At 43.7% G+C, this 13,696-nt stretch overlaps 1 protein-coding gene across 4 annotated transcripts in view; it reads left to right on the forward strand.

The window, feature by feature from the left end:
• Nucleotides 1-384: 384 nt before the first annotated feature.
• LOC310837274 (vomeronasal type-2 receptor 26-like) overlaps nt 385-13,696 on the forward strand; it is a 206,879-nt gene continuing 193,567 nt past the window's right edge. Inside the window, exons 1-7 of one of the 4 annotated variants that reach the window (XM_083723565.1) lie at nt 385-691; nt 1,034-1,325; nt 1,717-1,944; nt 2,269-2,526; nt 2,945-3,172; nt 5,632-5,758; nt 6,764-8,007. In XM_083723565.1, the coding sequence (XP_083579691.1) occupies nt 477-691; nt 1,034-1,325; nt 1,717-1,944; nt 2,269-2,526; nt 2,945-3,172; nt 5,632-5,758; nt 6,764-7,662 (2,247 nt within the window). In that variant the 5' untranslated portion in view covers nt 385-476 and the 3' untranslated portion in view covers nt 7,663-8,007. Of the gene's footprint in view, nt 692-1,033; nt 1,326-1,716; nt 2,527-2,944; nt 3,173-5,631; nt 5,759-6,763; nt 8,008-13,696 lie in introns of those variants that run through there. The other 3 variants (XM_083723564.1, XM_083723566.1, XM_083723563.1) reach the window with 3 other exon arrangements.

Here is a 13,696-nt window from a genome sequence, read left to right on the forward strand (position 1 = left end):
CTGGATTGGATTAAGCTTTGAACTGAACCAGCAGCAGGACTTTTCAAATGTTCTTGTCAGCAGCAAAGTTCGTGCCAAACTCTCATGCATCACAAGAGACCCATGTCAAACTTTGGGGCAGCGACTTTGATTCCTCGCAACCATGTTTATCTGCAACTCTGCTCCTGCCCCTCAAGCCACACAGAAACTTCAGGTTGTTGCAGAGATGAACTTCCTTCCCCTAATAATTATCAAAATCATCATGATTTATTCTGCCTTGTTCCTGAGGGAAAGGTTGGTGCACAGAAGATCAGAGACAGACGAAACATGACTGAGAGTAAGAGGGGTGGGATGTATCTGTGTGAGGTTTAGTGCGTCTGAAGGCATAGCTGACCACTACCCATATTGGATAAATAGGAGTTTTTGGGCTTCTTCTGATGTAGCTGGCTATGGGGGAGAGAGGAACACTCACAAGAGAGGTGTAGCAATCAGTCAGAATGAGATCCCAGATGCTGATCCTGCTCATTTTGCTTGAATCCTGTGGAAACCTGAAGGCAAAATGCCCCTTGAATCCAATCCGGGAAGGAATCAAAGCACAGAATTATTTCCAGACTGGCGACTTCCTCATTGGTGGGATAATATCTCCAAATGTGTTTGGTCTACAACTTCCATACATCTTTTCGCAGCCCCCATTAACCAGGTTTAAATATGAGTAAGTAATTATATGCAGAAGGACGTCACGTTTTTCTACTGCACCCCAATGGTTCCTGTTTACTAGGGAAATAGTCTCCATTTTAGGGGTGAGGACTCTGTGGTCTTCCAGATGTTGCGGGACTGCAGCTCCCATCACCCCTGATCACTGGCCATGCTGGCAGGGGCTGAAGGGAGCTTGAATTTCGCAGCAGCTAGTGTGTTGCATGTTCCCAGCCATGCTCTATTTTTACCTGCTGTGCTGCTTGTTAAAGAACACAAGTGTATAAATGAGCCTGATCATGATTTATTTTCATTAAATGGTGAATGATTTGACACTTTTTATTTGATTTATTTCATACAGATTGCCATTTAGGTTCTACTGGCATATCTTGTCCTTCTTGTTCACCATTCAAGAGATCAACAGGAATCTCAGGCTCTTACCCAACATCACTCTGGGCTACAGCCTCTATGAGAACTATGACAATGCAAGGATCACTTCTGATGCCATGCTAGACCTGCTTGCAGGTGGGGAAAGCAATATTCCAAACTATCGCTGTGGAAAATGGAATAATATATTGGCTGTTCTTGAAGGAGCCAATTCCATCATCTCCAAAGTGATTTCAACCACGGCAGGCATGTACAAAATCCCACAGGTATGAAGGGTGGGGCATGGAGGGACACAAAAGAGGTTCAGCAGCAAAATCAATCCTCATTATCGTCAGCAGAGTCAAAAAGAGGCATCAAAGAGGGAGAAAATCCTGAGCTATGTTAAGCTAGATAGCTCAGTTGGTTAGAGTGTGGTGCTGCCAATGTCAAGGTTGCAGGCTTGATCCCCGTATGGGACAGCTGCATTGCAGGGGGGAGGCCAAGATGAACCTCAGGGTAGCTTCCAACTCTATGATTCTATAACTCTTTAACAACTGCCCAAAGTTTCAAAATAGAACTATCAGCCCAGGCCAGCACAATATTTGTTAGATATTAAATATTTCAGACTAATCCTGCTCTTTGAAAATGAAACACTATACTTTTTCTTCCCCACTTCAGATCAGTTATGGCTTTGTATCTGGGGTTGTTGATGAGAACACCAAAGTTCCTTTTGTCTACCGCGTGGTCCCCAATGAAGAAGTTCAGTACCTGGGGATTGTAAAGTTCCTCCGGCATTTTGGATGGACGTGGATCGGCCTCTTTGCTCCAGAGAATGAGAATGGAGAAAGGTTCTTGAGTGCCTTGACATCTCTGATGGCCAGCAATGGAATTTGTGTTGCCTTTTCAGTAAGAATACCAGAAAATAATGAACCTAAGATGTTCACACAAAGTGAATTTATTGCCCTATGGAGACAAACCAGTGTATTCCTTTACTATGTAAACATTCAGACGGCACTGGGTTTCATCATGACACTCCAACAAGAACTCGAGAAACAAATTGGGCCAAAAGTATGGCTCACAACAGCTTTTCAAGACATTGACACAAATTTGTCTTTTGGTCCCAAGTACTTGAAGTATATCCATGGTTCATTCTCCTTTGTAACGAAGACCAAAATGAGGAGCAAAAGTGACTGCTGTAAACAAGAGTCCCATCTTCTTAATTTCTTTCAGCAGAAAGCATTTAGTTGTTCATACTCAAAGCACGTACTCGCTGTGAGAGGTTGGACAAGATGCAGAGATGTGGAGAATCCGGAGGTGCCATCTGAAGAGGAGCTGCATAGTGTTCTGTCTCAAGACAGCCACAGAACATACTTCAGTCTCCAAATCATGGCACATGCTTTAAATGTTGCCTGTTCATCCAGATCAAAGCAGATGTTGATGGCGGGTGGAGGAGACCAGTTGGCATGTCAAAGGCTACAGCCATGGCAGGTATTTCCTTTGCCTTTCTAGAAATTGAAGTTCTTTCTACCAGCTCTACAATAATCATTCTTATTGATTTAGACACGAATGTAACAGTGAGGAAAAGGTTTTTGTTTTATTTATTTAGATTTAGATTCTTTTTTTAGGCTCCTGCTGGAAGATATATGTACAATGTGTATTTCATAAAATATCAAGGTGGTCTACTGCAATAAAAAACATAAGACCATATAATAAAGTTGTGGCACAACAGGAGTTTTGAGTTCCAAGGAAGCAGGGATGAGGCATCTAAAATGCTTTCTAAGTTCGTGTGTTTAGTCCTCTGTAAATTCCCACGAGGTCAGGTATGCCAGGACTTGGGAGCTCAAAGGAAGAAGGGATGAGATGTCCAAAATGCTTTGAAATGCTGGTATTTTCCCTGTCATTCCAGCTTCACCCTTTCTTAAGAGAAACCCGGTTGTTGAACACTTCCATGGGCGGACTGTATTTGGGTGAGAATGGGGAGCTGCCAATCATGTTTGATATTGAGAATTGGGCGGTGCTTCCCAATGAGTCTTGTGCTAGAGTGAAAATTGGGAGTATAGAGAGAGAGGCATCCACTGACTTCAAGCTCGCCATTAACCCAGAAGCTATTGTGTGGCCCAAGTGGTTCAACCAGGTAAGAGCCCGTTTATTCCACATGATACACATGAAGATCTAGTATTCTGTTGAATATTTCCAAGAGGAATTCAGGTATAATCTTTTGGAAGTTTGGCTGATGCTTTCATTATAATTAATTAAGTAAATTATTAAATGTGTATAATGCTCTTCATGTGCAGATACACACACACATGTAAGTATGTATGTATGTATGTTTGTATGTATGTAATTTTTTCATATATTGTGGGAGCCTTTTTTGTGGAACCTGCTTGAGCTGCACAATATGGTCCATAGTAAATCCAGCAACAGATAAATTCCTGTGGTCCCCGCCTTCCCTGGATGCCCTAAGCACGTGCTTATTCTGCTTAATGGTTAATCCAGCCCGGCCCTGCGAGATCTCATGAGAACATCGCAGAGCCCACGCAAGAGCATCCTGGAGCCCAGGGAGCAAAAGAGAGAGCTTGGGAGTGAGGCCTGCTTGGCATGCCAGCTCCGGAAGGTCAGGGTGGTTGTGCAGGAGCCGTTCCAAGGGGCTCATTCGAGTGCAGTGGGATTTTGGTTCTTGAACTTAATCTATTCCAGAAGTCGGCGCAGCTCCCCAAACTGTTTGAAAACCAAGGAACTGCTTCCAATTAGCTGCGGGAGCTTCATGCACTCAACTGAAAGCCGCGTTGGACGTTTGGCTTCTGAAAAATGTTCCGGGTTTGCAGCATTTAGTAGCTAATTTGTTTGGGAGCCAAGCCATTCAGGAACCAAGGTACCACTGCATATACATTTTTGCATTTACTACTCCTTCCCCGGAATGTAACCCCTGCATAAGATGTCATCATACTCTATGTTTAAATACTGCTCTTCATCAGAGTGTTTTATTGCTGCTGTTCTGGGATGGGATTTTTCTTTTCTTTTCTTTTGTTTCTGCATCTTTTGCTCTGTGCCTAGAGAACTTGTTGGGTTGTTTCCAAACTCTATGAATCAACTCCATTGACACAAATACTTGTGGCAAACAAATACTTCCCCTGTATGTACCTTCTTTTCTATTATTATTAGACTGTGCCTCAGTCCAGTAGTTCAAAGACCTATGTATTAATACTCTTTTCAGTACATTTCCGAGCACAATACAAAGTGTTGGTGCTGACCTGTAAAGCCCTAAACCGCATCAGCCCAATATATCTGAAGGTGCATCTCTACCCCCATCGTTCAGCCCGAATACTGAGGTCCAGCTCCGAGAGCTTTCTGGCGGTTTACTCCCTGCAAGAAGTGAGGTTACAGGGAACCAGGCAGAGGTCCTTCTCGGTAGTGGTGCCTGCCCCGTGGTACGCCCTCACATCAGATGTCAAGGAAATAAACAACTACCTGACTTTTATAAGACATCTGAAGGTAGCCATGTTCAGCGAAGTTCTTAATGATTGATGTTGTAATGTATTCCCAATCTTTTGTGGGCAGCCTCCCAGAGTGGCTGTGGAAACCCAGCCAGATGGGTGGGGTATAAAAAATTTGTTGTTGTTATTATTTAAATAGCAAACACAACAGGGAGGCTTCCATTCTACATAATAATAATAGTAATAATAATTTATTATTTGTACCTCCCCCCATCTGGCTGGGCCTCCCCAGCCACTTTGGGAGGCTTCCACAGAGTCCAAAAATACACTAAAATGTCACACATTAAAAACTTCCCTGAACAGGGCTGCCTCAAGATGTCTTCTGAATGTCAGGTAGTTGTTTATCGCTTTGACATCTGATGGGAGGGCGTTCCACAAGGCAGGTGCCACTACTGAGAAGACCCTCTGCCTGGTTCCCTGTAGCTTTGCTTCTCGCAATGAGAGAACCGCCAGAAGGCCCTCAGCGCTGGACCTCAGTGTCCGGGCAGAACGATGGGGGTGGAGACGCTCCTTCAGGTATACTGGGCCGAGGCCATTTACATCAAGCATAGGAGCCAACTTCTAGGAGCTGTGGGGGCTTTGGCCCCCACATTAAAATATTTGAGGGGACTGGGGCCCCATAAAGTTGATGGGCATCGATTATGTGTTGTGACTTTTAGAAGACATCTGAAGGCAGCCCTGATTGATGTTTTAATGTATTTCTAATCTTTTGTTGGAAGCCGCCCAGAGTGGCTGGGGAAACCCAGCCAGATGGGTGGGGTATAAATAAATTATTATTCTTATTGTTTAAAAAGCAAACACAGTAGGGAGGTTTCCGTTCTACATCAAGCATATAGCCAACTCCTAGGAACTCTTATTGGCCCCTGCAATAAAATATTAGAGGGGACTGTGGCCCCATAAACTTGATGGGCATCGATTATGTGTTATGCGGCTTACCTGGGTCCCCACAATATTTTACTCAAGTTCGCACCCCTTACATCAAGGGTGCTTTCTTGAGGGACTGGAGACCCTATTGGGTTCTTTCCAGACTCTCTGAGTTCCATATGCACAAGTATTGCCGACACTTCCCCTTTAATGTGCATCTTTTCTTTATGGCTAGACTGTTCCTCACGCCAGGTGTACCAAAAGGTGTCGCCCAGGATATGCCAAGGTGGTTCAAGAAGGAAAGCCGGTTTGCTGCTACGCTTGTGTTCCGTGTGGGGAAGGGACCATATCTACACAGGAAGGTGGGTGACGCCACAGGAGATGGAATTTGTTGGGAGAATATGAATAGGGCAACATATTAGTCAGAAACATTCTGGGAAGATTCTAAAGACATATTTGGATGCAGATCCTTTCTTGATTTTTAATCCCCTCCCGGGAAGTAATTTGAAAGAAATGACTCGCAGGAAGCAATCTCTGGGATGTAAATTGGGTTCAGCCTGCCCTGCCCAAAAGGCACAGCTTTGGTTATTTTATAGCAAGCCTTCTCGGATCAGACAACCGGAACCACCCTCACAAAAGTGAATTAAAAATGTATTTAAAATAAACGAGAAATAGAAAATCGCAATTCATTTAAAAGAGAGAAAGCATGATGCACAATAATAAAAAAAATAGGTGAACATTCCATTCCATTGCATTGTAGTACAAGTAAATATTATGGGAATTCAGCAGGAAGTTATTGGATATCCCAGACAAGGAGTTTGAGAACAGCTGTGGCAGCTTGGAAGAGAGGAGTTCAAGGATATTATAAATATATAAATTATAGGTTGTGTGTTCTTGTTTCTCAGTTTGATCCTTTTACATGGTTTGCATGTTTTGTGGTATTTCGTTCATTGTGACTTGCTGATATTAGATTTTACTGTTTACTATACCTTAGTATTATTATTGAATATTATTGAATTTTGCTATATTTCATATGTTGTTTATTTTAAAGTCATGCTTTTATTATGACATTTTGTGTGTGTATTACGTCTGTGATCTTTGCTGTCTATTTGGTAGTTTTTTCAGCTTGTAACCCTCCTTCTGCATAGCAATATAGAAAGGCAGTATACAAATTAAAAGCGAAATGAAATATGGAAATGAAGTAGTGTTACTGCCCGAAAACTATCGCATAAGGAAATGCACGAAAAAAGCTTCCCTTTCTTACAATACATTCTCATTTTCTGATATCTCCCATATGAGTGCATTTATTGACATGTAATAGAAATGTCTGTAAGCAAAGCCAAAGCCATTCCTTTTCTCCTCCTCAGATGCAGAGCATTGCACCAAATGTCCAGAAGAACAATATCCAAACCAGGACCGAGATCACTGCATTCCGAGGATTATCACCTTCCTATCATATAAACAATATTTGGGGATTCTCCTTACTTCTTTGGCTCTCTTCCTTTCCTTAACCACAGGCTTTGTTGTAGGGATCTTCATTAAATACAAGGAAACGCCCATAGTCAAAGCCAACAACAGGGACCTCTCCTACATCCTCCTTGTCTCCCTCCTGCTGTCCTTCTTGTCCTCCTTCCTCTTCATTGGCCGTCCCAGGAAAGTCACCTGCCTCCTTCGACAAACGGCCTTCAGCACCATCTTCTCAGTTGCTGTAGCTTCTTTGCTGTCCAAAACCATCATGGTGGTGCTGGCCTTCCTGGCCACAAAGCCAGGGAACAGGGTGAGGAGATGGTTAGGGAAAAGTCTGGCCAACTCCATTGTCATTTCCTGCTCAAGTGTCCAAATGGTCATTTGCATCATTTGGCTGGGCATCTCTCCCCCATTCCTAGACTCTGACAAGCATTCCCAGGCTGGAGAGATCACCCTGCAATGCAATGAAGGGTCTGTTGCCATGTTTTATGCTGCCCTGGGTTACATGGGCTTCCTGGCTGCCATCTGCTTCACGGTGGCTTTCGTGGCCAGGAAGCTGCCTGGGGCCTTCAATGAAGCCAAGCTGATCACCTTCAGCATGCTGGTCTTCTGCAGCGTTTGGGTCTCCTTTGTGCCCACCTACCTGAGCACAAAGGGGAAATACATGGTAGCTGTGCAGATCTTCTCTATCTTGGCTTCTAGTGCTGGGCTTCTGGGCTGCATCTTCATTCCCAAATGCTACATTATTGTTCTGAGGCCTGATCTGAACACAAAGGAACACCTGGCCACAAAAAACTAAAGTTGTTGCCTGATTCTTAACATATTTATAACCGTTTCCCACCACAGTAGTAATGAAGCACACAGACTTGCCTTGGGAATGAATGCATCTCTTCAGATAAAGTTTGCTCATTTTTCATTCATCTTGAATGATGAAAGGTAATCATTGAATCACATGCCTGGAGAGTGTCTGGACTTACAACTTTTAGGGATAACCCTACCTGTAGAGTCTCCTGGAGTGCACCCTCCCTCTTCAAACATAATAATCGTTCTTTACCATATCCAGTTTGTACTTTGACATGACCCACCTTCCTTTCTTCCCGAGTTCATAACTTAAGCCTAAATAATAGCTTAGCGTAACTTGAAATTCTGCTTCTATTATTAAAAACAGCAACTGAAAAGCGGAATCTCATTTGAGTGTATTAATGCTTGAATAAACCTTCCTAAGGCCCTTGGAGCTGGACCTAAGTATCTGGTCTGGACGATGGGTGTGGAGACGCTCCTTTAGATATACAGGGCCAATGTCATTTAGGGTTTTCAAGGTCGGCATCAACAAATGAATGTGACAGCTGTCTATTTGGTGGGTGTGAAAGGGGCACCACAATAGCTGGAACCAGAGACAATGATGGACAAGAACCACCACTTGTAAGTAAGAAGGCAGGTGAGTGGTGGGGGCATGAAGGGCGGTTGAGATCGGTGGGGTAGTCCCCACTCACCCCCATGGAGCAGACCTCTCACTTATTTGCATTGAGCTTCTGGAGAAGGGCAGGATGCATCCTTTTTGTCTCCCTCTCTTATATAGCACCAGCACTCATAGACATTCAGTGAATCTGAAGGTTGGGAGATTGAGAGCAAATAAAATATTGAATCATGCAGTGCATAGTTATTTCCCCCTAATGCCAGTCGCTGGTGACCTGTGCCTGGCAAGGCCCATTGGTTTCATGCCCTGCTTGTGAGCTTCTCAGCAATGTCTGATTGGCCACTGTGTTGCAGGACTAGATGGGAGTTTGGCCTAATCCAGCAGGGCTGTTCTTAGCAAAGGTCAAGCCAAACTCATCCCCAAAATGCAAGTTACTCATGTTGCAGTTTGAAGCCACACCTGTGATTTGGTGTAATCATATTTTTCCAGCTCTGTCCCTGCCCCTTGAACCATGTAGAGATCCCGGGAACTTTCTTCCACTTATAATTATAAAAATGATAGTGGTTTATTCTTCCCAAAGCTCAAGAGAGATCTCTGGCAATTGCCCAAACATCAGAAGCCAAGGAAGCCTGAGGTTATACATATCACACTGTGCTGGAGGGTGTTGCCTTCTTCTGCTTACCTGGCTGTGGGGGAGAAAGGAGAGGTCAAAATGGAGGCGTAGGAGGCCAAGCCAGAACGACCTCCCTGTTGCGGCTTCTGCTGCTGCCTCTGCTTCTAATGCACTATCAAGTCTTGACACACAGCGTAAATTAATAATGCAGAGTTTTAAAGAATAAATCCTTTACTAAGTTAAAATAAACTTCTTCATAAACAACATGGTTCCAAACAGTTTGACTGAGATTACATACTAACGCAGCTCACAACCGAAGCAGACAGACTCTGATTTCTTACAGAAAGCACAAAAGAGAAACTGGCTACTTTGTCACATGTCAGAGTGACCCAACAGTTAGCAGTTAGGCCTGAATAACTTTAGGAGGCCCAAATGACTGTGCAGTCCCAGCACTTCCCAGCCTGCTTTGCTGCTTCTGCTCTCATGTGTCTTTGTCACATGACAAGTCTGTGGGAAGCTGAAAGCAAAGTGCTCCTTAAATTTGACGAGGGAAGAAAATGGAGCGCAGAGTTACTCCCAGTCTGGAGACTTCCTCATTAGGGGAATCATATCTCCAAGAAGCTTTGCTGAGCAACTCCCATATAACTTTTTCCAGCCCCCAGCAACTAAGCTTAAAGTGTAAATAATTAAATACATCATGAATATCATGCTTCTCCACCACCACTTCAATGGTTCTCTTTAACAGGGAAATAGTTCTTATTTCAGGGATAGGGAGACAGTGCAGAACCATATAATAGACGAGGAATTACAGTGGGTCTACTATGAGTATTACATTTAAGAAACACAGAACTGTTTGCTTGAACAACTTAAGGTATCACAAGAAATCATATTTAAAAAACAAAACATGTAAAGGAAGGTCCACATAAAGAGGCGTGTCTTCAGCATAGAGCAAAAGCTGCACAATGCGAAGCGCTCTCGCCATCATTACATATCTGTAGTCACCAGGCAAAAACAGTCGTCTTTCATAAGGCGTCTGGCTTTTAATTATTAGGGTCTTTTTAAGTGGGTGGGGTGTTCCAATCTAGCTTTTAAAAGTAGATTTAATTTTTTTAATGCAGGTTTTAAGGTATGTTTTTGTTTCTTTGTTTAATATAATCATACATTGCTTTGAGTTGCTGTGGAAAAGACGACAAATCAATTCAATAAATAATAATGCAAGAGACACTCATTTGGGGACGTTGTTCCATCTCAGCTTCATCCTATGTAACACTGATGTTTTGGTGACAAAAAGTGCACTACGTCTGTCTACATCTGCGGGATAAAAATGTAATATAATAATAATAATAATAATAATAATAATAATAATAATAATAATAATAATAATAATAATAATAATATATTTGTACCCCGCCCATCTGGCTGGGTTTCCCCAGCCACTCTGGGCGGCTTCCATAGAAACAAAAAAAAAATTTAAATAGTGCAATGGACGGACGCATCTTTGTCTCTCCTTCCCTACTACATAGGCTTATTCTGCTACCTCGTTTCCCCCCAAAATGTAATAGAACACAGATAGTTATGCATGTAAGTGATGCCCAAGCCACTCTTCTCATCCTCAGATGCAGATCATAGCCACAAATGTCCAGAAGATCGACATTCAAACAAGCACGAGAATCAATATATTCCTGAGATCATCATATTCCTGGTTTATGAAGAATATTTGGGGATAATCTTAGCTTCTATTACGCTATTCTTGTTTTTAACAACAGGCATAGTATTAGGAATCTTCATTAAATATAAAGAGACTCCAATAGCCAAAGCCAACAACCGGGACCTCTCCTTCATCCTCCTCATCTCCCTCTTGCTTTCCTTTTTGTCCTCCTTCCTCTTCATTGGAAGGCCAAGGAGAGTGACCTGCCTTCTCCGACAAATGGCCTTCAGCATCATCTTCTCGATTGCTGTCTCCTCTGTGTTGGCTAAAAGCATCACTGTGGTGCTGTCCTTCCTGGCCACAAAGCCAGAGAACAGGGTGAAAAGATAGCTGGGGAAGAGTCTGGCCAACTCCATTGTCCTTTCCTGCTCCAGTGTCCAAATGGTCATTTGCATCATTTGGCTGGGCATCTCTCCCCCATTCCCAGACTCTGACAAGCATTCCCATTCCGGAGAGATCACCCTGCAATGCAATGAAGGGTCTGTTGCCATGTTTTATGCTGCCCTGGGTTACATGGGCTTCCTGGCTGCCATCTGCTTCACGGTTGCTTTCCTGGCCAGGAAGCTGCCTGGGGCCTTCAATGAAGCCAAGCTGATCACCTTCAGCATGCTGGTCTTCTGCAGCGTTTGGGTGTCCTTTGTGCCCACCTACATGAGCACAAAGGGGAAATACATGGTAGCCGTGCAGATCTTCTCTATTTTGGCTTCCAGTGCTGGGCTTCTGGGCTGCATCTTCATTCCCAAGTGCTACATTTTTATACTGAGGCCTGACCTAACTACAAAGGAATACCTGACAATAAAAACTAAAGAAGGCATCTGATCTTGAGTACTATGTATAGGGACAGATTCTGCTTACAGTACAAACTCAAAAACAAACTCAAAAACAGGGCAGAGACTCAAAAACATACCTTTCTTTAACATCAGCAGCCAGGAGCGCCTCAGCCCTGTTTTTGAGTCTCTGCCCTGTTTTTGAGTTTGTTTGAAACTTCAGACCTCAATTTCTTATTACTACTGCTTGGTTCTCTTAAATAGGGTTATGTTTAAAACTTGTCATTGAGGTTTTCATACCTTTTTTGTACACTCGAGGAAGCATTTTCAGCCCTGCTCTTGAGCTTGTTTGATATCACTTTAAATCTTATAATTTCTTTATTTCCTTCTGAGGAAACTGATTAGTTCAGTGAAACGAGTTTTGTAGCCGGCATCTCATAAAGTCTTTGTTTAATTCTAGTTTATTTTTTGATTTTTGTTATTCTATAGTCGATTACTTCTCATTTCAGGGGTTTCCACGGTGATTTATTTTGTTTTGTGTAATTACAACAGAATCTGAAGCAGAACCAGTTTTGTCTCCGGGTGTGTGTGTGTGTATCTGAGAGGCAGAGCTTGTTCCAGCCAAGTTCTATGCCCAACATCTCCAGTTTAAAGCATGAAGAAGCAGGACCAGGAAAAGCCACTTTCATTCTGAGATCCTGCCAGTTAGAGGGGATAATACTTAGCTGGATGGGCCAGTGGGCTGCATACACATCAGACATTTGAGACACAGCATGTGACCCCCAATGAATACTGGGAGCTGTAGTTTACCCCCCACAGAGCTACAGTTCCCAGTACTCTTAACTAAGTACACACTTTTCTTACAGGGATGCTCTGCTATTTTCTGCCCATGTGCTGGAGTTGCTCAAGCATGGAGACAGGGGTGGCGGCTTATTTTTGCACCAGCCCTGTCACTTCATAGCAATTGTCACAACTTTGACAGTTTAGGCATTGTTTAGCTGACTTTGATATTGGTAATTGGGGAATGCTATTGAGCAGGTGGTTGCAGGCCAGATCCAGGCACTCTCACAGGAAACTGATTTTCTAGATCCATTTAAATTAGGGTTTACTTTGTTGGACCTCAGTGTCTGGGCTGAATGATGGGGGTGAGGATGCTCCTTCAGGTATACTGGGCGGAGGCTAATTAGGGCTTTAAAGGTCAGCACCAACACTTTGAATTGTGCTCAGAAACGTACTGGGAGCTAGTGGAGATCCTTTAGGACCAGCGTTATATGGTCCTGGCAGCCACTCCCAGTCACCAGTCTAGCTGCTGCATTAGTTGTAGTTTCCAGGTCACTTTCAAAGGTAGCCCCACGTAGAGCGCATTGCAGTCGTCCAAGTGGGAGATAACTAGAGCATGCACCATTCTGGCGAGACAGTCTGTGGGCAGGTAGGGTCTCAGGCTGTGTACCAGATGGAGCTGGTAGACAGCTGCCCTGGACACAGAATTGACCTGTGTCTCCATGGACAGCTGTGAGTCCAAAATGACTCCCAGGCTGCGCACCTGGTCCTTCAGGGGCACAGTTACCAGATTCAGGACCAGAGAGTCCCCCACACCTGCCCTCCCCCTGTCCCCTGCCCCCCCCCCCACAAACAGTACTTCTGTCTTGTCAGGATTCAACCTCAATCTGTTAGCCGCCATCCATCCTCCAACCACCTCCAGACACTCACACAGGACCTTCACCGCCTTCACTGGTTCTGATTTAAAAGAGAGGTAGAGCTGGGTATCATACACATACTGATGAACACTGAGCCCCTTCTTGCCCTGCTTTTGAGCTTCCCAGAGCTGTCTGATTCACTACTGGGAGATACAGGGTCCTGGACACAATTGTCCTTTGGTCTGCTCTGGCTGCAGGGCTCTTCCTAGGTACTTGTGAGCAAAATTCAGGTCAAACTCTCCCTATCCCCTTTCCTTGACTCAGATCAAAACTTTGGAGGTGCATATCACAAACACGCTTTTCTCCAGCTGTACACTTGCCCCTTAAGCCATATAAGACTCCGGGGAGTTGTTGATGTGAAACTTCTTCAACTTATAATTATTAAAATCATAGTGATTTATTCTTGCAAGACCTAGAGAGATATTTTTTGGAGATGGCCTAGGCATCAGAATCAACAAGAGTGTTGATAGCAATGCCATTAATTGCACTGTGGCTGGAAAGCAAAGACAGTGCAGAGAATATTTCCTGAGACTGAGTCAAGATCTGAAGCAGGAGGGGACAGGGGATATGCATGTGTGATGTTACATAATTCTGAAGTCACAGCAGAACAACAGTAAAGCCACTCACTGCG

The sequence above is a fragment of the Podarcis gaigeae genome (genome assembly GCF_964106915.1).
Source record: "Podarcis gaigeae genome assembly, chromosome: 2".
NCBI classification, from domain to species: Eukaryota; Metazoa; Chordata; class Lepidosauria; order Squamata; family Lacertidae; genus Podarcis; species Podarcis gaigeae.